This window comes from Apaloderma vittatum, unplaced genomic scaffold (assembly GCF_000703405.1).
Source record: "Apaloderma vittatum isolate BGI_N311 unplaced genomic scaffold, ASM70340v1 scaffold7930, whole genome shotgun sequence".
NCBI lineage: Eukaryota > Metazoa > Chordata > Aves > Trogoniformes > Trogonidae > Apaloderma > Apaloderma vittatum.
In genome coordinates, this window is record NW_009696112.1 from 6,902 (window position 1) to 34,629 (window position 27,728).

Genomic DNA, 27,728 nt, shown 5'->3' on the forward strand with positions numbered 1-27,728 from the left:
TTCTTATCAGTTATGGGTGTCCCTTTCAAGAAAACCATAGTCAAAATATTTTCCATACAGTGAGTAAAGTACATTTTTCTAAGTTTGCATAAGTTGTATTGCATTAATTAGCTACACCTTTCATATAGTTATTCCCTAGTAATTGGTATGCTCACTTACTACACATAGTTTAGTGACATTTGCTGCAAATTTAGCTGTCTGCTGACTAGATTAACCTCCAACTTTAAAAAGTGCAGCAATCTAATGTGTTGATCTCACACTTTTCTTTACCTGCAGAATTGGACTGGCTTAGTAACCCAAGCTTTTCTGCGGAAGAGGCACTACTACTGCAGCAGCGCGCTACAGAAGTTGCAAATGCCATCCCTGAAAAATTGCCACCAGTAAGGTAGAACATACTTCAGTATCTTTTAAAATAGCCTCTTTCTTTTTTCCTGCTTATCTTTTGTTATGCGAGACCAAAATCAAGAGCTTTTAGAGCTACTTTTCATTCCACTGTTCAGTATTTAAAAAGGCCAGAACTGAGTCATATATGACAGTATGAATAATGCTTCCATGTCTTTTAACTTAAAATAATGAGAAATTATACTTACGCAATTACATTCCCATTTTCTTTTTCCCACAGCTGCGTTTAAATCATTGTTATTTCGGAATGGAAGGGGAACTGAGGGATCATGAGTCTTCATTAGCTTTTGAATGTCCTAAGTGACCCTTGAAATAATGTAAAGATTAAGCATCATCTTTGTGATTTCTCTGTGAAAACCAGTTCAATCAGCCATTTCACAATCCAGTTTTTTTACTTTTAAAAAACTACTAAAGATGTGAGTTAATCAAATATTACACATATTGGGCTGTGCAGCAGCATAGAACATGCTGATCACTGAAATGCATGATTATATTCTTTTACAAAAATGAGCTTTAAGCAGCCACGTTTCCTGAAGAACTGGTTTTAATACCTTCAGTAGAATAGTTGCTATACTTGACATATCCGCACTCTAACTAGCACTTAATAATTAATGGAATCAAGCTGTAGTTGCCAAATTCAAAAACTTAGTCACTTTTAATTTGATACAAGCTCCTGTGTTTACAATGACTGTTCCTGGGGAAGGGCTTTTTACAAGGGCCTGTAGTGATAGGACAAGGGGCAACGGCCTGAAATTGCAGGAGGGTACATTTAGATTAGATATAACGTGAAGCACTGGAACAGGTTGCCCGAGGAGGTTTGGATGCCCCATCCCTGGGAGTGTTCCAGGCCAGGCTGGATGGGGCTTTGAGCAACCTGGGCTAGTGGGAGAGGTGTCCCTGCCCACAGCAGGGGCGTTGGAATTAGATGATCCTCCAGGTCCCTTCCAACCTTAACCATTCTGTGTTTCCTGGTAATGACAGAGAATATCTGCATAATAACAATCCATAACAACAATAACAGCTGAATTAATCTTTTTTTATACTTCTTACATGTACATGTCTGATTGAAATGCAGTCATTCTGTTTATCAGTCATGTATTCTGCTTATATTTCTTCAAATCTTTTCAGGACTTTTAATGTCAAAAAGAAATTTAAAAATTACCATTCAGATAGAACGACAGTAAACCAGCATATTTAATTAATCTTTGAAAAAGAATTTAACAAAATACAGTATACAAAGAACTGTTTGATCTTTTTGACTATTACTAGGACGCATTCTCAATTCAATAACAATTTATTACTCCACCATGTTGGATTTTGGGTGGTTGATTTGTTTGTTATTTGGATTTTTTGTGTGTGTGTGTGTTTGTTTTAAAGGCCACCTAATGGCTCTCTCATGGATTCTTTTTTTCTTAGTGCCCTTAAATGAATTGGGTAAGGGATTTTTTTTTAGGTGCCTTCTTCTGAAATGCTACATTTATATCCATGTGTTTTACCAAAACTGTCCTTTGTGTGATCTCTCAGTCAGTTGGGTGTTGCATGTAGTGTTTGCTGCTATGTTATTTTATATGGTCATATTGATTCAGTAGTCATCAAAACTTTTTCCTTGATTGGCAAGATTTGAATTTCTAATCTAGAAGTGATTTTAAAAGTATGGATTTTGATATTTCTTATGTAAATCATAAAAAACAAGGAAAAAAAGTGAAGACTTTTTGCAAGTGATGCCCAAAGATCCTTTTAGCTTAACCTAAATTGTCTTTGAAAAGTTATTACCAGCTCAGTCATGTTTAATTTGACGTTGATAACACATGACTATTTATATCGATTATACATCAAAATTACCCTGACAATTAAAACTTTAAAATTGGATATCAGTAATTCCAGCAGCTGAAATATAAAGATAGTTATTTAATGCAGATTTATATCCCTTTCATTGTATATGTTGCTGCCAACTCTCTTCTCCAAAAATAGAGGGAGAATAAAGGTAAAGAGTAAAATGTCTCTGAACTTTCTTGTAGTGGTATTTCTTCACAGTTTTACTGCCAAGATATATAGATATATATAGATATATATGCTTGTTTCCAAGCAGGACTACTTCAAGATCAGAATTGTCAGGGCAAAGTGATACAGATGAGAGCTTAAAGCAGTCAAGTAGGAAAAAGAAAAAGAAGAAGCATCACCACTATAAGAAGGCAAAAAAGAAAACCAAAGGGGACTCCAGTAGTAGCGAATCAGATGTGGACACTAAGCAGCACATCAAGGACAGAGCGACAGGCAGTGGCAGAAATCGTGGAAAGGAAGCAGCAGCCAAGTATGTATTTATTAACACTATGCAAGATGTAAATTCATTGTGCTCTTGTACTTGCACTAGAATTAGAATCACTTGTTTAATCATATCTGAAAAACTAAAATATTCTGTGAAGTACTGTTCTGCAGAACAAAGTGTGGTAGCGGTATTGAAATAGATTTTTAAAGACACGTAGAGGCTATTGTTGAGTTTTTATAAACATCTGGTTTCCTTTCATGGATCTTCTGGGAGAGTCTGGAATCTCTCACATAGCTCTGTGCTGTGTGCTTCATACTTGCTCGTTGGAACCTCTAGATGGGTATTTGAACAATTGCAATTGTTCTGTTAGATTTTTTTTTTTTTTAATTAAGCCCAGGAGCTTTAAAATACTGTGTAACTAGTGGAGGTGTCATTTTTTTTATGGAACAAGAAAATGGGTATGTGGTGACTAGCATGATTTTTGAGCAGTAAAAGGGGTTCTGTGAACATGCTGAGTATTCAGGTTTGGCATACCCAGCTGTGCTTTTCTCAGTCTGTTGCGTTTTGATCATTTTGTTCAAAGCGGCCAGATCTCACTGGCTGTGTCTCATCATGTTTGCTAGTTTGAGCAGCCATGTTGCCTTTCTCTGATTCCCTAGTTCCTGCTTTTTTGCTTAGTGTCAGCAGCTCTGGCTCTAATTCACGGCGTTGCAGCTGCTCGTGGGGACAGAGGGAGGATTTGGTGACACTGAGGAATCGTTGTTAGAACTGGGCATAGTCCAGGTAGTAGTCCTTGACTTTCTCCCAAGTTACTGCTTTTTCCCAAGGCAGGTTAGCCATTAGCTGAGAGCACAGGCTTGTGTGTGCCTCTCTCTGCGAGGGATCTGAACGTTGCTTCCCTGTGGACGAATGGCAGCGGTACTGGAGGTGTTGTCTGATGCCTCCAGCCATGCTCACCTCCTCACTTACGAAGACTGTAGTTGACTTGTGGTGGCTAAGGCTTACCTGGCTCTGAGGAAGCACAGTAAAAAGCGCTGGGATGCTAAGACCATTCTGCTCTGCCCAGTTACTCTTGTCTTTGCTGGAAAGATGTCTGGACTGGATGGAACTTAGGTGCTGAACCTGGCTTATCAGCCATTTGCTAGAATGGGTCAATGAGCCAGTGCTTTGCCCAAATGAAAGGACTGAAGTTCTTTCAGGGTGTCTATTTTTACTACTTTCCATAAATTGTTGATATTGAGAGAATATTGAGTTTTCAGGAGATTGCTTTTTAAACCTGAACTACAAAATTACTCTAAATGAAACAGGCCTTGTGAAATTTTAGAAAGCCTCTCGAGACTGTAAAACTCTTTTTACTAAGTTACATATTTGTAACATGAATTCAGATTTCTAAGTACGTAGTTGTCTACAGTTTGGAGGCAGGTGGTGATTTCCACTTAAGTTCATTTGTACAACTGTAATCCATAGACCACACTGATGCTCGCTGTTCTATCAAATGCAAGGGTATAGTTACAGTTAATCAGCATAATCCTCTTACAAATTATCCTCTTTTTCTTAATTGTAGCATCTGACTAAGACAAAAGTAAGTTTTGGAAGGAGTAATACATGGCTTTTAGATTTTAATCTGTCAAGCAATTGATGGGTTAAATCTGGTTATTACCTTTCAAAATAGTAAATCCAATTTCTACAAGTGCAAGAAGTGTTTGTGTTTTGTTTTGATGGCCCTGTTACTGTATTTCTAGTTTCTTTCCAAGAGAGTGGCTGACTTTCCAGTAGTGGATCATGTAACATGACTTTGAGTAAAGTGAATTACTGTGAACTACAGAAATGGAATGTTTCCTGGGTTTGTAAATGCTTAGACTACCCTTCTCCTTGTTTTTTTGCAGTTCAGATAAGAAAACGTCAAATCTTACCAGCAGTCGCTTTATTTGGCTTGACGATGTCCAGGTTTTCACAGCAGAAACCTTCAGAGTAGACAAGAAACCAGACCCTGCAAACTGGGCCTACAAATCCCTGTATCGAGGGGACATAGCAAGGTACAACATGTTGCTTTCTCTTAGTATTCAAACTATCACAGAGTCACTCTCTCAAGATTCATTAACTCGAGTTTGTGAAGATGAGAAGATAACTGAATAGTTTGAGATTTGACTTTACATTGGGCCTGAATACCTTAGAAGGCAAAAGATGCCTTGAAATAACGGAAATAAAGTGCATGATGTTTGTTTCTTCTAGAAGCATTCTCTGTGTAGTAGAGTCCAGGCATGAAAACTTGTAGAACTGCCATCTGGAGGTGGCAGCATTGGGCGGATTCAAAAGTGTGATTTTTAAGGTCAGAAATCCCAGGTTCTGTTGTAGGTCATCTTTGAGTGAGTGCCCCTTTGATCTCTGTTGTTTTGTTTCTGTGTCTGAAAGGGAAGCGAAGGTGCTGGTTGCTTTGTACTAGGTTTGTCAAGAGATTTACTTACTTGGGTAGTTTGATACCCTTGCCAAAAAAAGCGAGAGGTACTTTCTTAGCAAATAAATTCTGTGTTAGGTCACCCAGATGTTGTACATAGGGTGCCTAACTGATGCATTGTTACGTTTCAAATGAGTATAGATGAAATTGCATGTTCAACATCCGTAGGGTGTTACTGGTACTCTGATGACCCTTCAGAATGTTTCTCCACAGTAACAGAGAAATCTGTCCAAAGGAGCTCACGCTGGGCTTGTGCGTTGTGTGTGTATGCTTACTTCTTGATGTTCTCAAGGAGAATTGCTTACTGTATATAATGAGTAATTAATTGTGGAGAAGGAAAGATTTATGAGTTTTACTGTTGTCGTGTATGTACCTGTGCAGTGAAATAGCCTGGTTACAATCCGTTCCGATTTTCTGCCTCCTTCGGATTGTCAGTTATCGTTTCAGATAAAAAATGTTATTCTAGCATTGCACGTCACCATATCTGCCACTGAATTTACAGTATTGGTAATATTTTAAGATAGTATTTTGCTTTCTTAATCCATAGGATTATTGTGCTCTTATGAACCTAGTCTCACTTTCCTCTCTACTCCACCACCCACTTTTAGGCATAAATAATGGATTAGGGATACAACAAAGTACAACTGGACTGAAATACTGTGGGTTTTTTTCAGTTTAAAATAATCTAATCTAAATAGCCTTAAATAATGCTGTCTGTTTTTTGTTCTTCAGGTTTATCTACATAGCTTAAAGTAATAGGAAGAAAATTTTTCTTCTCCTGAGTCCAACAGAAAGTGTTGAATTCGAGGGAAGTATACTAGGATAATAAAAGTTGTGATAGCAATGAAAAAACACATAAATTTAAGTCTTAAATAAGGACAGTTACCAAATTCTTGCCATTTTGAGTGTCCATGTACGCAGTATTTGGGTCAATATGAACGAAAGTACTTCTTCCATGTTTTATTTCAAAAAGGAGATGTCTTTTCTAACGTGTATTTTAGAAGATATTTAATTGTAATTTTCTTTCTAAGATATAAAAGGAGAGGAGAGTCCTGTCTTGGCATAGATGCAAAGAAACAGTGTATAACTTGGGACAGTTCTGCATCAAAAAAGAAGCAATTACAGGGGCGACCTGAGCGTTACTTCACAAAAGACAACGTGAAGATGCTGAACACAGATGGGATTCCTGTTTGCAGTAAAAGTTCTGCATCTGACACAACTGCTTTTATACCGGTTTTCCAAATGGAAACTGATGATCCTTCTGACACAACAGAGGTAAATCCTCTTGGGATTTATGATCCGTCAACTACAGTGTGGCTACAAGGGAAAGGGTGCAAGACTGCAGACAGTGAACCTGTAAATATGCAGCAAACAACTCAAGAGCCTGGGATAAACATTAACTCCGTTCTGATGACAAAAGTGGAAGAATATAACAAGAAAGTAAGAGAAGACCCAAGAGATATTAATGCTTGGATGGAATTTGTTTCTTTTCAGGTATGTGTTCTGACAGGTCTGGTTGCGTATAATAAGTGATAAATACATGAACGTTACAGTTTAGTTTCATTTGTTCAGGACCATATATCTTCTGTTGGTGAAGAATGAGCTGTTAATTCATCTTGACAAATGTTGGCGTTCTCGTGATTCTAGTGATGATTCTTCCTAATGTTGTAATGATTTTTCTTTTTTTCTTTTTATTTTAAGGATGAATTAATAAGAGGACCTAGCCCTTATGCCAGTAAGGGAGAACAGGAAGTAAGAAGAAAATCGCTGAAGTTAATCTTAGAAAAGAAATTAGCTATTTTAGAGAGGGCAATTGAAAGCAATCCAAGTAATGTTGATCTGAAACTCGCCAGGCTGAAGGTTTGCACAGAATTCTGGGAACCACCGGCTTTGATCAAAGAATGGCAGAAGCTCATTTTCTTACATCCCAATAATCCAGAGCTGTGGAAGAAATATCTCCTGTTCTGTCAAAGTCAGTTCACTACTTTTTCTGTTTCAAAAATCAATAGTCTATATGGAAAATGTTTGACTACGCTGGCAGCTGTACAGGATGGCAGCATGGTATCGCATCCTCTACTGCCTGGTACAGAAGAAGCTATGCTAGGTAAGGTTCTTCCTGTTTTGTGTTATGGTCAGAATGGTCTTCACAGGAGTTGACTACATCCTCTATAAGAATAGACTTTCATATCTTTAACAGGACATTTTTATCCCCTTCAAAATGCTCATCATTCTGATTTCTTAGTTGAGAATTAAAGCAGATATTCCAACCAAATATGGATATAGCAAATGCTTTTCTTCCCCAGGAGAGGTTGTGATAAAACATTCAGTAAAGTCTAATGTGCTCAGTGGTTTACAGTACAAATGTCAAGGTTGGAGAATCGCAGCCAACAGCTGAGAGATGTGCTTTTATCTTTGGAAAACGTTTATTAAAAAAAAAAAATTGGCTTGTGAAAGAAACAATTATCTTTTGTTCAGAAGTTTTATAGTTTAATTACTTTAATCCAGAAAAGAGAAGTCTGATGTGGAATTTTCTTGAGCATCCCAGTTTGTAGATGGAGAATTCTAAGCTGTAACGCAATGTGATCACACCTTTTGTATTTATGGTATGCATATATCTGCAACTTGTAATTTAATATATAATTATCCCTGGAAGGAAAATTAGTGAGATGTTTAGGATGCTGGACTGGAATAAATGAGTTCATGCTCAGTTCTAGCGTGGGATTTAAGTGTTTTTGGAGCTAAATAACTTAAGCTGTCCCATTTCAGTTGTACTTCTCTACCTTGGGGTGTCACTGTGAGCATTATTCTATGAATACACTGAGGAGGGGGAAGTATTAGTGTCACCATGAATGTGTGTGTACGTAGTTGTTTGGGTTTTTTTTAATCCTGTTAAAATTTGTTTTAAATCTAGAGGAGACTATTTCTTCATGTGTGGCATAGTCCAAGAAGTCTCTATTTTTATCGAAGTCCTCTAACTGCTCTGTGAGCAGTGATGCTATCTGTTATGCAGTATCCACTCTGGATTTATAGATTGAGATGTTAGTTTACATATTAGTTTAAGGTGTTCAAATGGTCTTTGGTTGATTCATCTTGGATCAAGCACTGGAAAAAGTGCTGTAAAGGGAAAATCCTGTGCTGGCAGGTGGATATTGTACAGCCTGATAGCTTCTAATTCTTCTACTGTCTCTGATTTCCAAGAATTCAGTCACTTTTACGCTAACCACAGTGAATATTTCTCAGGACAAATGTTTTATTCAGCATCTATTTCTTCAAACAAGAAGGTTTTCATTTAATTTTGTTTCCCTGTACAGATCATATTTGATTCATTAAATACTGTTCGTTAGCTGCTATGAGAAATTTGTTTTTTCTAATGGAGTTCCTTTAACTAGGAACTGTATTAAATTGACATTTTTCAGAATAGTTGTTTGTTGGCAATGTCTATATACAGGTTAAAATGAAAATGAGTTCAATTTTATCGTGTTTTTGCGCCAGTCTTGGTGTTTTGTCATTCTGTATTAAGGCTATAGTGATTTTTTTTTATAAACACTGTTGGGGGTTTTGATGGTTTTTTGGTTTTTTTGTTTGTTTGTTTTCTTTTATTGGCTTTTTTGCTTGTGGATTTTTTTGCCTTTGGAATTCAAATGATAGGAGTGGGGAAATTTCGAGTGGGGAGGTTTTTTTGATCTGAGTGGTGGTTGAGTGGTTTGGGTTGTGTTTTTTTTTTTGTGACTCTTAATTCTTAGGCTGAATATGAACTCTCAATGTACTTATTAGGAAGATTACCAAATTGTTTGTTAAAATAAATATACAAAGAGTTTCACAAACTGATTGTAAGGTTGGTAGCAGTGTAGTTGTAAGTAGACTTGTATCGCCAACCTTTGACCTTTGCTAATGACAAAACGCAAGAGCTATTTTTAAATAGTGGTGGACTCTGCCATCTAGTGTTCAGTTCGGTACGCAGTACTGCCTGCTTCGAAATGGGTGCTTTTTTAAAACATGGAATTTAAGAAAGCAGGTTAAAAATTAATTTAAAATTATAGCCCAGTTTCACTTAAATTTTGAGATAGCAATTTGCAATAATTTAGATTGACTAGAAACTGTTAACATAAAGCAGATGACGGTAAGCATTCTCAAATTTTGCTGTGGAAAGGGAGTCCTGTTTTTCAAATTATACCTACTGGCTGGGGAGAAACATCCTTATCATTTAGGTCAGTTAAGCTGCAGAAGTGTCTTAGCATCCTGGACTGAATTGAGTATGTATGCATCCTGTTTTCAACTTTTACTACAGAGAAAATGATGATTTTTGTATTTCTTCTAGTATCTTCTGCTTTTTTTAATGGAGAAAATTTTATGCTATAGTTTATATTTGGCTCCAGTTTGGCAGCAAGTTCTGATGAGATATTATCTGCATTCAGACTATTTGAGTATATAATTGAAATTCATCTGTTTGAAGTTGAGAAACTAGGAAAGGACAACTTTTTCAATGTCAATTGGACACAGAGCCTGAACTGGTTAAAATACTTCAGAAGCTTATAATATATACTTAAACATGCTTTTTTCTGGTTTAATTATCTTCAGAAATCTCAGAGTCCTTGCTATCAGAAGCTGTCATTGACTTTGCAGGAAGATTAGATGAAATGCCTAGTTTGTATATTCTAGCTGAATTTAAATTTTTATGTGCACACATCTGATGTAAATCTGAATACAGGTAAAAGGAGTAAATCATTTGCTGCTTCATGGTAGTCAAAAATAGGATGATCATTAGAAGCAGTTGGTGCTAACCTATGTTGTTTTATCTGTGTATCTAGTCACTTGAATGTTTTGATTGTTTAAAACCCTCCAAAGCCAATATGTTTAGTGAAGAAGCAATAGTTTTTGAAGAACTGTTTTGAAAACTATCAATGGATTATTTAAGTCTTGTTTTATGGGATTTGAGGTTATTTGCAGGCCAATTAGGATTATGATTTAAAGCAATTTGGTTTTTGAACAGCCACTGTTTTCTTAAGGTTTAAGTGTAATTTGGAGTGATAGAATATGTCTGAAATGTCCTTGAACTGCCTGGCAATAGAGGTGTGTATAATACCTGTTTTTTCTCTAACTCCTTCACTTAAGACTTACTTTGCAAATATATGAATAGAAAAAACGGGGCTTTGCTACCTTTTTAAGACTTTGAGGCTCAGTGTGTAGTAGGAGTATGGCAGCGATTACAGAAATAGTAGAGCAAAGGATAGGATCCTAGAAGAGCAAAGGATAGGACTCCTCTATGCTTTGAGGCAGTAATACTTACAGCCAAAGACTGAACTTCTCTTAACTGAGTTCTTATGTAAAGGAAAAGGAGATGGGAATGGTGGTTGGGATAAAAATGGTATAGTACGAACATATTACCAATGTATCCATCTCAGGCAAAAATGAGGAAAAAGGATTTTTGTTGTGATCATTTACTGTGTGAATTGTAATAATGCCCAGCATCTTCAAGAGGTCTGCGACCCACTCTAACAGATGTTGGATAAACTAAGGTTTGGACCTTTATGCATAGCTTTTATTTGTTGGCAAGGACAATACATGTATGGCATGAATAAAAAGTCATTTCTTTGGCACGTTTAAAGTGAGAGATCTTAAAGTTAATGAAACTACAACAATTTTGACATACGTTTATGGTAGTTACTCCCTGTGGTTTGGTTTTGATACTGTTCCAAAACAACTGTGCTCTGCAGCACTTCATGTCTTCTTTATATTTGTGGACTGTAATAAAATACTTTGCAACAAAATTTATTCAAAGTGCTGATATTTTATCTTCTTTACTTTACAGCTATATTTCTTCAGCAGTGCCACTTTCTGAGACAGGCTGGCCATTCTGAGAAAGCAGTGTCTTTGTTTCAGGCTCTGATTGACTTCACGTTCTTTAAACCTGACAGTGTAAAAGATCTACCAACAAGGGGACAGGTAGCAATTTCCATTTAAATGGGTGTATGTCCTTGTGCATTACAGAGAACGCTGTAACAGAAGAACACTGATGAATGTTTAAGGACATAGGGAAATATTTTGAATCACAACTTTGCGGGTCCTGGAGGTGATGCTTGCATTGGAAAAAGGCTTACGGGTCCTCTGGAACTACCTGCCAATGGCTGCTTCTACTGTATATAATAAAGTGTGTTAAGCAGTCATTTCATGTTTTCTTTTTTACCAGTTAAGAAAATGAGCTGGGTGACCAATGTTTCTGTCTAATTAGCACTCCCCCTGCTGCTTTTTGCCAAAACTGCAGTTGTTTATAGAGAAAGCTGATAGGACCTATAATCTCTTTCTGTTCTGGACAGTTCTTGCGAACTTTTCTTGGTTCATTGTTCTTTTCAGTAATTCTTTGATGGCTACATTAGAAGCACCTTCATGCTCTAAAGTAACTTTTATTTGACCCATGAGATTCAACTCAGCTTACTCTGTTAAAGTACTAAATTATTTTTTCTCTTGATTTGCTCAGGAGAATGTTGGGCATACACCCCAACATAAATCAGAAAATATTTCGAGGTGGCTGTTGCCAATGTAGCATCATCCCACTGACTTGTCAGGAGCTGCTTCCTTTCTAATGAGGTGTAGGGAGGGCCACCGGTTAGGCAGCTGGACTACTGTAGAGGACAGAGTTTGAATTTCCTTTTATTACCTCACCTTCTCCAGCAATCACAACTGTGACTCTGATTTTGCTCTCTAGATTAATGCCTTTACCCACCAGTGGAGCAGTCTTGTAGCTTAATTAATAGTGATGTCCTCTTCCAGAACCAGAAGTTTAGAGTTCAGTCATAATTATCAAGCAGGATGGGAGATTTGGTATAGTTACACAGATAAAGCTCAAGTTATACTTGCAGTCATTTGAAAAACTGCAAGATTATCTGTAGTATTTAAATATTTTTAAGAAAACAGAGTGGAAAGGAACCTCGGTTTAAAAGGACAGTGTTTATGTTGGAAAGTACAGGTCTTGAAAATAGGAAGATTCCTGATTTACAGCTGATGGCACATTCTGCCCTCTTACTCTTGCCTTATGACTCATTGTTGAATTACTTGTTTCTGTACTGTTTTCACAGTTCGCTTTCTCACTTGGAGCAAAGAATAAATCCCTGAGGAGCAGAATTAGATTTTGCAGTTGCTGTAAGCCCTGCATATTCTGATATGTTGATGCTTGCTTTTTCTTTGAGTAAATTTTATTATTAGCATTCATATTAACAGTCACATCTCAATGTCCAAGCCATTGTGTGTTTGATATGCAGCAGAGGCGTATACTAGGAGAGAGACAGACATTACAGCCAGGTATACACAAAGCAGGGGAGGTATTAGTGGATCTAATCATGCCTAATTGCATTCAGGCAGTGACAAAGTAAGGACAAGGACCCTGGACTTCTTATTCACTAGAAAGCTCCCTGAAGTTGTTGACCATCCTGCATCCTGCGAGATGAAAGCCCTTACTGATCTTTTTCTTTTGTCCTCAGTCCAGTTACATTTGCATCCAATCATAACATTTTGATTTCATCATAGGTGTATACGATCATCTGAATTATCATTCCATTAGCTGAACTATTACTCCATTAGCAAAATTCTTCATGGTCCCATGGAGAATAGGGATGAGGGTAGATCTGGTTTTTGAAGGCCACATCTTGGTGATTTTGGATCCTTGAAGCATCTATATAGGACATTTGGCACAAGTCTTTTGCTTCTTTAAAGCGTAATACCATTTAAAAACAATAGTTACGTTCATGAGAAGAGCTGATGACAGTCCTGCTGTGCTACAGGCATAACAGAAGTACTTGGTTGTCTGTGCTGATTCTTAAGCAGCATCTAACAAAGTCTTCAGATACAGAAGCTGCACCCAGATAAGTGATTGTAGGGTCTAGAAAACCTAAATTGATTCAAGTAGTGTTTGTAAAACAGCAGGAGTAATTTTTTTCTGTGTTTTGTTTTTGTTTCCCCTGCCCAACACAATAGGTGGAATTCTTTGAACCTTTTTGGGATAGTGGAGAAGCACGAATTGGAGAAAAAGGAGCAAGAGGCTGGAAAGCATGGATGCACCAACAAGAAAAGGGTGGCTGGATTGCTCTTAAGCCTGGTATGCCTGTGTCTATATATGTAGTTCTATGTCCACACGCTCTTCTAAATATTTTGATCAGAATGATACAAGCTGTTTCCTCTCATGCTTTTGCATACAAGTTATAAAAAATATTTACCAAGACTGAGATAAAGTGTATCACACTTCAAAGGGAAAAGCATGTGTTGAGTGTTCTAGGTACAATATGCCACTGTTTATGGGATGTTGTTGCCCTTCCTAGTGATGGGAGTTAAGGAAGAGAGGATGGCATATCCCCCATGCTGTGCTGAAAAGGCTAAATAAAGGTGTGATAGCTTGGTTGAGACCTATCTCCATCTGAAGTGGAAGGAAGCTACTTCCCTTAAGACCCTTTCATCATATTGGTGGGATTATAGTATTAGATGATAGTTGCCCCAAGGATTCTTGGCTTAATGATTCTATTTCTAGAACCAGATTTCAGTTTCTTACAGCAAATACATAGTACAAGTAGGAGGAAAACCTTTCCTTTGTCTTTGTGATGCAGAAAATGAAGGAATTGCATCTTCACTTGCCTGGAGTGCTTCTGGGTGAGCAGGGATGCAGAAAATACCTCCTTGCTGCTTAGTCTCACCTTGGCTTCTGGCCTGCAGTGCTTCCCTTAATGTCAAGGACTCTTTCTCAAACAGACACATCTGGAAGGGAAGCAGGGGCTGGAGTGTGTCTGACCAAAGATGAGCTGTCTCTGCTTCTGCTGCTGTAGCAACTCTAGCAAAGCAAGTTTGACGCTGCTTTTAGTAAACAAAGGAACTGAAAAATGATCCTGCACTTCCCTTGTCTCTAATTCAAGATTGAATTTCCTTGCCCTTTAACTGAGGTCAGCAGTTCCACTACTGATGGCTGTAGACATTTTGCCCACAGATTGGGAGGACTCAGTATAGCGAAGAGGACCACTGCCAGTCTTGGCCACGCCCAGCACATATCGGTGCTTTTCTCCACGCGTGTCAAGCCCAAAAGTTTCAGTGCAATCTATAATTGAGTGAAATCTCCAAAACTGACAATTTTTTTCAAACTCTGGTTAGACTGTGGAAATGCTGTCATTTTTTTATCGAGTTGCTGACTAAGGGAGAGGCTATAGATCACAAAAAAATAGAGAGAGAGTAAAAGTCTTGCCGCCAGCTGTTTGTTCTGCCTGAAATTTAAGAACTGAGAGTGAGAGTGTTTCATTTAGTTAATGGCAAACATAAGGATCAAGAATTTGGAGGCGGTGTAGAAGTGACCTGATTTTTGTACCAAAATAAATAGTGCAGGTAACCATAAATCTTGAGGAGTTTTTTTCCCTCAGCAACAAAAAAGAAAAAATAATTGAAAAATCTCTACAAGCTTAGCCTACAGATGCTTAGCAGTTTCAGCACAGAATTAACATATTGCTGTCACATGAAAAGTATACAAAGTATATCGAATAATGCAGGAAGATCATGGTAAAAGTGTGATGTGGCTAAGCACTTTCTTTTGTGTGTGGTTTAACTGCATTGGTTGTTTCAATTTCATGTCAATTAAAATGTTGAAAATACCAAGTATTTTAACACAACATTGCCAAGCTCAGTTTGTGATGTTTAACATTGTTGTTACTCCTTTTTACTTACAGTGGTTTTCTCAAAATGTTTTATGCATGTATTTGTAGAGCACTTTTGAGATCATATGCCCACATGTGAAGTGAAAAACCCTAAGATGTGTGAATAAGATGACTCACTCTTGGCTGTTGCTTCCAAACTGCTCTTGATAAAAGTGGTCCACAGCCTGTGTTTTCTCTTCTCCTCTGTGAGAAGGTTTGAGTGCTGACACTGATTCACTGGTTCAAAAAGTTTGGAAACCTCCTACTGACACAAAGCCGGTGTCAAAACCCAGAACTGAGATGTGGAAATCTTCAGATCTGTCTTGTGTCTGTTTCGTTAACATTGAATTTGTTTACATTTTTAAAACAGTTCGGTTGTATGTCAAGTGTAGCCTCTGAATTTAGTGGATTAACTTTTCTTTAGTAATTTTGTGTGTGGTGTCTTGATTTGATTTTAGATGATGACGATGATGAAGAAGAGCTAGATGAAGACCAAGAAATAAAGGATAAAACTCTTCCCAAGTGGCATATTTGGTTGAATATTGAATGTTCTCGTGAAGCAAGGCATTGGTTACCTTGGAAGCCAGACAAAACCAAGAAGGACTCAGAAGAAGATTGTGAAGATCCAGAAAGACAGGTCACTGTGATATAATAAAAGCAAGTGGAGATGATAAGATAGATTATCTTTTCATTTAAATTCATTTCCAATGGATCTTTCAGAGGAGTAATCCTTTTCTTTATTTGGAAAAAATTACTGTCTTTTTCAGATTTCAAAATTTATTCGAGATTTCAGGCTGAGACTTCTGAAATCCATTGAAAGCTCCTGGTAAACTCTGGAAAGGGAATGTAGGCAAATAGTCTGTCTACATTGTTCTGTGATTTCTCTCATCTCTACTAGAAGCATCACAGAAATCTGTGTTTAAGGAGATATATACATGAAGTAAACAAAGGTTTTCTTGCCCTCAAGCCTTGTACTTGGGTCTATTTTTTTTTTCTTCTTGCATGATAAGTCGTCAGACACTGATTTTTTTTTTTTTGATTTTTTTTTTTTTAAAGCAAAATGTGTTAAATGGCCTAAGCAATAATATCTTTCAGATCATTGTGTAATTTTTCTGTGGAGATCTTTGATGCTTGAGGTCAAAGAAATCTCTTGATAGCAAATTTACAGTCTGACTGCAAGAACACATTGCTTATTCAACTTGTCTGTTTTTAATTTGAATTACATTGTTACCATTTAATAGTAATTAAGACTTAATTGACTTGAAAAGGTTCTTAAATTACAGAAATTACAGATTTTCTAATTTTATTTGATTGCATAAATTGAGTTGTTTTAATTTGAATTTTCTTAGGTTTTATTTGATGATCTTGGACCATCTTTAATCCAGCTCTCTTCAGCAGATCTACAGCATCAACTACTGTACTCGTTTTTGCACTTCCTGGGAGTTCCATGTACAAGTAAACTCTTTCCTTCCAACCTCTATATTGCCATGGATGAAAATAACATCTTTGACAGTGTGCTTTCTGATGAAAAGCCACTGTCTTCTGTTGATTTTCCACTTTCTGGATTCAACAGTATTGGTCACATGGACACAATGCTGCGAGGGAGGCATCACGTAGGCCACTATAAAGAAGGAGAAGAGTTCATCCAGAATGTTTTTCATGTTTTATTCCAGCTGTTTTCTGGAAAGGAAAAATCTAACCTGTCTCTTTGTTGGTTGCAGTACGAAATATCTAAGGTAATGAGAAATCTACATACAATCATTTTGTGGTGTGTGGCTTTCTTGTGTATTAATGTTTATATTAAAATAAATATTGATGAAAATGACATCTTGTAGGACTAAGTATTCAAGTCAGGAAGTGGCAGATAAGATTGCACTGGGGGTAAAAATAAAATCCAAACGCTTTTCTTCAGTACCTATTACACAGCAGCATACATATAACAAAATATTTTGTGCAGTTTTGGTTAAATACTATTACCTGATACACTGTATGAATAGGCAGGAATGGATGCAAGTGACTTCTTACACAGCAAAGTGAGATAACACCGTATCACTTGAATATGAATTTATTTAAGTAAAACTGCTCTAATAGATGCCCACTGAATGCTGGGAGGTCAAGTTGTCTTCCTATGCTTCAGAAAGTTTAGTGTTGAGTTTCCTTTTGGAGAAGTTGCCCATCTGTTACCCAAATGCTACCTGACCAGAAGATCTCTTGTGGTCTTCCCATCCGGTCTCCAGAGTTGTCTGTCAACACATTCCTCACTGTGGAAAGCTGGATTTAATTGTTCTAGTCATAAGCTGCATCTGGCTAGCCAAGATAATTTTTTCCTTTTCTCAACCCTTACAGGTTAGCAGCTCTTTATTTCAGTAGTTGGCCTTTTAAAAGAATGAAATTTGATACTACTTAATGGCAGTGGCAGGAGTACAAATGATAAGCCTGTGTAACTTGGCTCTGTTGGAGGGAGTTGACAACAGGCAGCTCTGACAACTTGCAGTCCTTGGTAGCAACGGATCTGCCTGGTGGTGAAATATGGAGCAATATGAGAACAAACACAGTGAGGGCTTTTTCCCTTTCTTCATGCACGCCTCTCAAAATTTGTTCTGTTTCTTCTCCTCTGCAGGTAGTTCAGTGTCTCCAAGCAAAAAACAAGAAGAAGCTAAAAGCACAAGGGAGGAAGAGTAAAAAAGTGGCCAAGACTCTTCTGAAAGCACCTGACAACCGAAACCACCTTTCGCTCTGGAAACTGTATGCCTACCTGGAATGGCTGCTTGGTAACACTGATGATGCCAGGAAGGTATTTGACACAGCTCTTTGCACGGCAGGGACAGGAGGATTGAAGAGTCCCCAGCTCTGCAGTCTTGCTCTGCTTTATGCTCAGCTGGAGGCGGAACTGCTAGAAAGCACAGAAGGAGCCGTCACGACCCGTGCTGTTCATGTGTTGACCAAATTGGCTGAAAGCGGACCGTACGCGCCCTATGGCGGACAGCTGTTACCTGTGAATGTCTTGAAAGCTCGTAAAACGTATGAGCATGCATTGCAAGATTATTTAAGTAAAGCCCCAGTTTCCAGTCCGAATCAAGTCAGTGATGCTAATCAGCTGGTTAACTTGGTGGGTTGCTATGCGCTGTTCCAGTATTTGACTGTTGGGATTGATGCTGCAGTATTAATATTTGCAGAGACTTCAGCAAAACTTGAAGCTCCCGATCCACAAAAATGTGAAAGAAATGGAGAGAATTCTGGCATTCAAAATTTTCCCAGTGCTCTTGAAGCTGTCACACTGCTGCATACTAATTTACTTAGATTCCACATGAAAATTAGTGTTTATCCTTTGAAACCTCTGCAAGAGGCACTAACAGAGGCTCTGAAACGGTATCCTAGCAACCAGTCTCTTTGGAGGTCATATATCCACATCCAAAGGAAGTCTCACAGTGCTAGCAAAGCACGAAGATTTTTTGATGGTGTCACAAGGTCTACTAACTCTTTAGAGCCGTGGCTGTTTGCAATCCAAGCAGAGCAGATGAGAAAAAAACTCACTGAGGATGTCCTGAGGTAATATCTTGCAGTTCATCATGATTATGCTTTTTTTTTTTTGATCTGTCTAATCACTGAACAGAGGAGAGAAAATGCTATCAGAGTTCTCATTCTGCTGGTGAGGAAGCTGTAGCTAGGAAGGGTTATCTGTTCAGGACTGAACAAGTGAGTCAGTGACAGGATGTAAAGGACCTAGGTGATGATCTCAGGTCCTTTCTGCTGAATCGGGTCGTGGTTGCTTTGTGTTTGATTATTTGTTACTGATGGCAGGATGGTACGCATTTCTTGAAGTAATCTTTAAATAACTAAGAGGCTTCTTCGAGGACCAAGGTAGACACTGTGAGCTTAGAAACTTCTGCATTTTAATATTACAGCGGTAAGGAGCGTAATACAGAGCTCCACTGTGGTTTCTGACTGAGCTTGCTGCCCTACTTTACTGCTGGATCACAGAGTGCAGTTGTAGCAGATGTGTTTCAGTAGTGACTACTTGAGAGTTTAGTTTTCATGAGGGGCTGTTGCTAGGTAGAAGAGGCTGGAAATTTCCTGAGTTTGTGGTCTGGGCTCAGATTTTTTGCTCCTGGGAAAGGAGGAAAGGGTAGGAGATGTGTGACACAGATTTGTGTTCAGTCTTAAAGCTTAGTCTCTAACTGTTCTGGCCCCGTTGCTTGGAGCTACCTGCCCACTGCTACCTACACCTCTCTGATAACATTGGCAGCTTGGTTCTTTGTGTCTGCACGTAGCAACAGAGATTTCTAGGCAAGTGTTATCTGGAGGCTTTACATAGCTGTCAGCTTACAATATTCATGAATACAATACAATATTGATGAAATTACAGAATTTCAGAATACTTTAAAGTGATGGTGTGCCCACTGCTTTGATTGCCACGGTCTGGGAACCATGCATACAGGATAGCAACGTGCCTGAGCTGTCAGTGCCTGTCACCTGAAACTGTAATAAGAATCCTGCAGCTACCAAGTATAAAGGAGGATTGTAATTTGATTTACTGTTAATTACAGACTGATGCTATGATAAGCTTTTACTATTACTGGAATCTGATTTTAAAATTCCAGAATGATGATTTTCCTCTGACTTTCAATTCCTTTCTAGATAGTTCTCTGCTAGTGTAGCCTTTCGTACAGGTTCTATTTGTATAGGGAAAAGTTGGATGTTGCAAGAGCAGAGCTGAGCTACTGCAGCAGAGAGATAATTGGCCTGTCAGTCATGCTTAAAACTAACAATTTATGATGTTGTGGCACACTAAGAAAATGTCTGTACTATGCGACTGTTTCCTATTCTGTTTTCTATTTCTGCTTGTTGAATTGCATGGAATCAATTTAAATAAATGAACGTGAAGGGTAAAACAGCAGCTCATATAAGTCGGTGTGAGAGCACAATGCTTCCAGTGTCTGACTCCATGCAGGGTAGGTTACATCATTCCTCACATGGCAAAGGTTAACATGAGAGGAAATGTGACCTCAAAGACCCTTGAAAAAAGAGGCAAGTGTTAAGGGTGAGTGGAACAAGCTGGCAGGTCAAGAGGGTGCACACAGGCAGAAGTGATTTTGCCATGAGGGCTCCAGGCCCTTTCTTCAAGCTCAGGCATCAAAAATAAGCCAGTCTGTATCAGCTGCATACAGAAATTGATGTTTCGGTGAAAAATGGTTACCTGCTTTTGTGTCATGCCTGAAACTTAGGGGATCCAAATCTCTGGGTGAAAAAAAGTTAGTGTGAAAAAAAGTTAGTGTAACCATGCTTTAGATCCAGAGCTGTAATCTAAGCCTTGATCCAAGACCAACGTATGGCCTTCCAAAGGTGATGGGGTAAATTTGAACAGGCTTGCCTGGGCAACAGAAGAAGGCTCGCTGACCTTGACTTGAATTTGATTTGAGCTGCTGTTGCAAGCTTGGAATGATAAACGACTTGGAATGAAGGCTAAAATAACTGTTTTAAGATCATACAATAGTGGATTATTGCACTCAAAGAGAAATTATCTCCTCCAGTTGGACATGGTTGATTTTTCAACATGCTGAAAGAATTTTCATGGCAATACCTCATTTATCTTTTTTTTTAAACTGATTTTCTTATTTATGAATGTGTTGATTAGAAAAGCAAGTGCTAAGAATCTGGCTTTGTAGCATGGAATACAGAAACCTGGCTATATACAGTGCTATGTGAACAGAGACAGTACCTTGAACTTTACCCTCTCTTACCTGGATGTGGTCCTTCAACTTGCATTTTAAGGGAATGTGGTATGTTTTTTCCTCTGTTTCAGGGCAGATGTTGGTGAAATACATTCTACTATTCCTGAAACTGGGTTAACAAATCGGATCATAGCTCTATTTGAACATGCAGTTCAGAGTGAAAATGGTACCCATTGTCCGCTGCTGTGGAGAATGTATTTGAACTTTCTGGTAAGAAAAAGAGCATCAGTTTTGGTTTGGGTTTGTTTGGTTTTGTGGGTTTTTTACCATATTTGGAAGTTCTCCTGAACACAGCAACAATACTGTATAAAAAAAGAAATACTAAATGCTGCCATACCTACACAGTTTGCGAGGTGATATATTTGAACTGTAATGCTCCGTATTGCTGGAATTATTAAGGAAGATGCAGTTCACATGAATTGGAAGAAGTAATAGCTTCTGACGGTGCAAACATACATATTACAAGCTAAGTGATCAGGGGAGCAAAATTTAAGAAAAGTGGAAGCAAATTGTAGAGATGTACGATTTTCTTATTTTTGTGTGAGTAAAACCAGCAAAGATGACTTTTATTTATGGTTTAGAGCTATTTTAGCATTCTGTAAGGAAATTATAAGGACTTGGTTATTTCAGTCAAATCTAGATCTTGATTTTGTATAACTTCACAGAATGGTTGAGGTTGGGAGATACCGCTGGAGATCGTCTTGTCCAACTCCACTGTTCAAGTAGGGCCACGTAGAACCAGTTATCCATGACAGTGTATGGCTTTTGACTATCTCCAAGGACAGAGACTCCATAACTCTCTGGATGTCCCTTGCCGTTTGACTTTCTTCAGTCTTTGGGCACTTCTTCCAGGTACTGTGATCAAAGATTGCCAGGAGTGAACTTGGAATCACATCTGCTAGCAAGGTGCAGTCCACAGGCAAAATAAATGCATGGTAGGGAAAACATAGCTGTAGCTTTTACAACTAGAATTTTCACAATTTTAAAAGCTGCATATGAAAGTTATGCTAACTGGCATTGCAGAATAACAACAAAAAGCAATAATGTTAATTTTTTCCATAGTTGACCATGGAAGTATATAAACAAAATCAACTTCGCATAGAGTTTTGTCACCTTGGTTCTTTTCTTGCTTCTTCAAAGTACAATATGATAGATGAAAACACAAAAATGCTTGGAAATAATGTAAGGGGAATTTTCATTCCACAGTACAACTTCTCTGGTGTAATGGGTTGTCAGAGGAGAGCAGCTATTAGCAGGCCGGGAAATACGGAGGTGGCACAGGAAGGAGAGACTCATGTTTTGTGCGTAAGATCTCTTGTGTGGGACTATTACTGTGACCACTTCTGCACAAATACATGCTTGTAAATGTTTTATGCAACTTCATATAAAGGAATGTACAACTGAATTACTGTTACTCTTTACAAACTACTAATGAGACTCTAGTATGCACAAATGGTAAAGTAGAATGTATTTATGGTGTTGTGCACCAGGGACTGCTAGTGAGACCAGTGCCCTTTAGCATCTTCATGAACGATGAGAGAGCGGACCGTCAGCAGCTTTGCAGGTGATACAAAATCGAGCAGAGGGGCTCATGCTCCTTATTCTGCTGTTGGCCTGTCCAGGTCCCTTTGAGTAACCAAGCGCCATGAAGATAAATAAGGGGTTGGAGCGTGTGTTGCACAGGGGGAGGCTGGGAGACACATGGTTATTCAGCCTGGAGAAGTGAAGGCTCCTGGAAGATGCTGTCAATGTTTATAAATACCTCATGTGAGAGTGTGAAAAGGGAGACAGACACTTCCCAGTGCTGCCTAGTGACAAGACAAGAGGCGGTGGCCACAAATTGAATTATAGAAGATTCATTTAAACATAACAAAAAGCTTTTTTCCCATGAGGGTGATGAAACACTGGAACAGGTTGTCTGAAGGATATGGAGTTCTCATCTGTGGAGATACTCAAAACCCAATAGGACTTGGTTCTGAGCAGCTTGCTTTTGCTGACTCTGCTTTGAGCAGAGGGGCTGGAGCAGATGATTTCCAGAGGTCCCTTCCAACCTCAGCGATTCCATGAAAAACTTGGAGGCAGAATGGTGCTGAACGCTCTCTGCAGAGCTGCAGAAGGTGTGTGTGCATCTTAGTGCACAGCGTTGACAGAAGAGTTTCCAGTAAGCGAGATGCGTTGCTGTACAGTGAAGATAGATCACGACATCAGAATTGCACAAGTTTCTACAACCAGTGTATCAATAATATGAAAAAGAATTTCTAGATTTTCAGAATTGACAAGGGAACCTGTGGTTTCTTAGCAGAAGTATTGATGTAGTCAGAAGAGTAGATGTAAACTCATGACTGAAGATCTCTTTTCGAAAGATCTCAAAACATTTAATGTATTTTCAGTATTTTGGAATTACTGTGTGTGGATTTTTTGTTTATTAGCCATAAAATTCTGTTTGGTACATGTTTTTTTAAAGTAGCCCAATTCAGAGATTTCTTGGCAAGAAATTGCGATTATTTCTACCTGTAATGGTGGTGACTGAAGCTAAGGAAACTGTTCAGCACCCTGCCCTCTGCCACCCTTCTCTTTTTTCTTCACAACAGCTGTGTGCACAGTACTTGTATCAAATAGTTGAACAGGTACTTTTGAGGAAGAAATTTTAACTCCTCCTCAGACGGATGCTAATTTGACATAACCATTTTTGTATGCAACAGGATTCAGCCTTAACAAGCTTCTGCTGAGTAAGAAAATGTATGTGCATGGTCTCTTCAGGGCACAAAAATAATGTGTATAGTAATAAGGATTCCTCAACAGAATGAACTTTTCAGCAGTAATTTCTTTGTCTCAGAGATAATTGTTTTATTATTTCAGCTATTACTGCATTGACGTATGAACATTTTTTTCCTCACACAGGCTTCACTAGGAAAGAAAGAAAAAAGTAAAGGATTGTTTTATAAAGCCCTTCAAAACTGTCCTTGGGCAAAGGTAAGCACAGAAAAAATACAAACGTCATCATACTCAAATTTTAAAAGTTCTGTATTTGAAAAAATAAAAAGAAGGTAGAGTTTAGTAGTTGTTGTAATGAGTTATATGCAAATGAAAGGAGAGATTTCTGAAGAAGTGCAGTTAAGATTTTCTGCAAATAAGAGATGCATTTGAAATGGAAACAGTTTTCAGTGCTGCTTGCATTTCAGAACAGGAGGCTGTTGCATTGCATGAGGTAAAGAGGTAATAGATTCCTCTCTGTGTGACCTAGAAATGATCATATTTTTCAGACTGTTTTATCATGAGCATGGTAGTAGCAGAAGTAGGTAGGCAAACAAAAATATATTTATTTAATAGTATAAGAAATTATTGAGGAGCACCTGCAACTCCTTAGGTAATGTCTGTATATGTTGCAAATGCTCCAGTGCCTCTTGACCTACATTTTATCTTTTTGAATAAATCAAGTCTTTTCCAATTCTTACTAAATAATTTAAATGTCTCCATTGCTGTCACTATAGAAGTACTAATTCCGTTTGTATTATTTTGAAGTAGTATATGATATTTCTTATGTTCTTGCTGGAGAGTTGTTTGCATTATCTATGTATTTATTTCTTGCTACAATAGAAGGATGGCACAGAAAATGTTCTCATTGCCTTTCTAGGTACTCTATATGGATGCAGTGGAGTACTTCCCTGATAATCTGCAGGAGACACTCGACCTAATGACCGAAAAAGAACTGAGAGTGCGGGTACCTCTGGAAGAGCTGGATCTACTATTAGAGGTTTAAAAGAAGGGTGTCGATGAGCAGAGAAAATACAGAAGCTAATTCCAAATCCAAGTTAGACTTGTCTGTTTTTCAAACAGGAACTCTATTGGGACTTGGGCACTATGTACAAGTTGAATTTTTTTTTCAGTTTTTTTTTTTTTATGCTTTTATATAAATTGCTGTCCAAATGGAGCTCTAGTAGCTGCACGTATTCTAGAATTGAGTACTGCATTTTGCCCACAAAAATGCTTCCATTTCTCTGAAGTGCTGCTGGCTCCCACAGAAGGATACCCTCTTATAAATCGCTTTGTTGAATGTTGCCCACTTTCCTTATTCTATTGTTTAAAATGACATTCCCTAGAGCTCAGTAGAGACTCGGTACCTGCCAGCTATGGTTTGGTGAAGCAGTGCAGGAAATAAACATCTGCCAAATGGGTGCTTCTCGGTCCTCCAGCTGGCAGCTTCAGAAGTTTCCTGCAGCTTGGTATGTGTGTGTGTAACTGCCTGGTCCAACAGCCCATACATCTTCCATGCGCTGCTAGTAAAAGCCAAGTCTTTGCTTGAGCAGGCACCTATTTTGGACTTGTATTTGTGCGTTTTGACAGATAACCATTTTAATACGAGTATTTATGAGAACTGTACCTGAGTATTTGAAAATTCAAAAGGAACTTGAATTATTTTTTTATTTCTTAATTTAATAGAACTGTGAGTATATTAAAAGTGAAAATGTATCTGTAATACATCCCTTAGCAGCTCACTTTTAAACACCTTTTTTTGTAATCGATTACTTGCTTTTGACCCAAATACAGGCAATTGTCATAAGAGAAGTTAGAAGGTCTGGTCTGCATTTAATTCTCACCAAAGAAGGCAAAGTGGTAAACTCATGATTGTTTAATTAGTAGCTTCTATTCCAAGAGTCTTTAGGCAAGCTCCTAGAGAAGTAATGTGAAACATGGTAACAATTTGAAGATGTTATGTATCTGTAAGACAGAATATGCTGAAATATTTAGAAGACTGTTTAGCATCCCTACTCTGGACACCCAAGTAATCAGAAACTGGACCGTCGTCTGAAAAGAGGGTGCCTGCAGACACTAACCACCCCAAATGCCTCAGAGGTTTTCCAGGAGAAAACAGTCACTAACAGCACTAAAACGACTGGAATCATCCAGCTGATGGGATCTGATTACAGGGAAACTATGGCTGGAGAAAGCCATACAGCCTATGGCTCGATTTTTGCCTTGTAGCACCATAATACAAAATATATTTTAGTTAAGGCTGCACTTCATTTATCCTTTCCAAAATCATGTTAATTATTACAAGGAACACGCAGAATTTTAAATGGCATTACAGCACTTCTTAAGAGCTTTCGCATGTTGCTGTGGTTGCAAGCGATGCTAGTTTTTTCTATAAAAGTAATGCATTAGTCTTGTAAAAAATACTTGAAATCCGTACTTCAGAAATGACAGAGCTCCTGAATTGGAGGTGGGAGTGTGTTGGTTTTAGTGAGTTTTTGGTTTTATTTTTGCTCTTCCTTGTTAAAGCTCTGCTCACCTCCAGTGATTTGTTTCAGTCGCTTTTCTTCTGGGCACTTTGTTTTGCACAGCTTCTCCCAGTGCATCGCTCGTGCTCCCTCCTTTGCCTGGGGTGCTCAGAGGCTGCTCCCTGACCTCCTGGGGCTCCTGCCTTCTAGTTCAGACCTCAGGAGATTTTTCTGTCCTTCTGGAGAATATTATTGCTGTTCACATTCTCCCATCTTTATTACTTTCACCTTCATCTTTGTGACTCAAGTCAGAACTGCTGGAGAAAGTGGCAGAAGTTAAATTCTGCTGGAAAAGGTAAGAATTTAATTTTCAAACATGGGGTGATTTTTGCAGTCAGTGCTGTGGCAGGCAGTGTACTGGAACACAGCTCTTGCATTAGCTTAATACATGACAGTTTCCTTCAGTCAGTTGAACTGACCGTGTTGTGGTTGTTGCTGTCCCAAATAAAAAAAAGAAATCTTGGCTTGCCACACGTTGTAAGACTCTCCAGCCCCTCAAGCGATGATGAGATCAGCTGCTATGATTAGAAAGCACTAAAAAAAAAAATCACTGGCTTTTTGTGACCTTTCCAAGGAGACAGATCTCCTAAGGTTTATAAGAATGGGTAATAAAATGTTGCTGCTGGTTTTTCTAGCTCCAGATGAAAATCAACTCTATTTCAAGGTTCCTCTCATCCACACTAAATGAAAGACTCCGTTCATCTCTAGGGTTTGTTTTTGACAATGAACCACATAATTTTTACATAGAAAAACCAAAATCTCTTGGCCTTGCTGCCACCATTGTTGTTACAGCACTGGCGGTTACCAAAGGGGTTGCTTTGTCTGCAGCTCTCCAGTGTCTGTCACTGGCCAGCATTTGCTTCCGCAGAGTTTCCAGAACAAAGACTACCCGTTGTTTAACTGTGGACTGTATATGGAACTTTATGTAAACCTTCAAAATCACATGTACAACATTTGGCAATTAATTACTTAGCACTTAACAAAAGCACACCGCACAGAATAGCTGACAGGCAGTGTGGGCATCCCTGTAACTGAGCAAAATAGAAATCTTGATTCCTGTGGGGATGGAGCTGCAGGCAGTAGCTCGATTTAGAGGGGAAGAAATCATTTTAAGACAACGCTAAAGAGCATAAAGTATGTGCTGTGTAGTTTCAGTTTCTCTGGGCAGGGCTGCAGCCTGACAAATCGTGCACCTCCAGCCCCCAGGCTGGCCAGTGCCTGTACCTGAACAGCACGTACTGTGGGCCCAGGCAGGGCTGCAGAACCTCCTGCTGCCTCCATTCCTTCAAGAGACATCCTCTAACTTAAAGAAAACCTGCTGTGAAAAACACATTTATAAATTTTTTAATGTTACCCAAATAGGTTTAGCAATTTAAGAATACTAATTAACATGTACCCACCTTGCTTTCTTGTAAACACAAGCACTAGATAGGAGTGGGTAATGCTGAACGATATCTGAATGTTACTTAATATTGCATGTTTTTCATTAATCTTTAGGTATCTATAACTTAGGACACCGAGATTACTCAAAAGTAACTTCTGTCTTTTTAGCCCATTTAAAAAAAAGATATAGGAAAGTAATTAACAGGAGCAGCAATAATACAGTAGCTCTAAAAGCCTCCCTTGCCTCACAGGGAGCGACAGGTGGGCAATCTGGTTGTGCCCCCTCTCCCGGCAGGGTGGCATGTGGCAGCAGGACAAGCACTCACATCTCACTCATGCTTTTTCTTGGAAGTAAGTCTGACTAAAGCACGACAGTTCCCTGGAAACAGCAGGTCTCTGCCACCCAAACGGGTCAATTCAAATAAATCTTTTATTGGTATGTGAAGTGTTACACTGAAAACCCACAACTCACCAGCATTTAACCTCTTCATGAATGCGAATTACCTAGTCTGCGTGGTATTATGCAAGACTGTTGTCAACATAGAAAGCATT

At 38.5% G+C, this 27,728-nt stretch overlaps 1 protein-coding gene across 1 annotated transcript; it reads left to right on the forward strand.

Moving 5' to 3' along the window:
• Nucleotides 1-276: 276 nt before the first annotated feature.
• Nucleotides 277-24,274, forward strand: NRDE2 (NRDE-2, necessary for RNA interference, domain containing; the record flags this gene model as incomplete). The annotated part of the gene is made up of 13 exons (XM_009873497.1): nucleotides 277-385; nucleotides 2,492-2,713; nucleotides 4,555-4,704; nucleotides 6,155-6,617; nucleotides 6,825-7,227; nucleotides 10,933-11,066; nucleotides 13,092-13,212; nucleotides 15,241-15,419; nucleotides 16,132-16,518; nucleotides 17,403-18,331; nucleotides 20,586-20,724; nucleotides 23,416-23,487; nucleotides 24,149-24,274. Coding segments are annotated over 13 exons (3,434 nt in total), but the record flags the coding sequence as incomplete, so codon positions are not given.
• Between the last annotated feature and the right edge of the window lie 3,454 nt (nucleotides 24,275-27,728).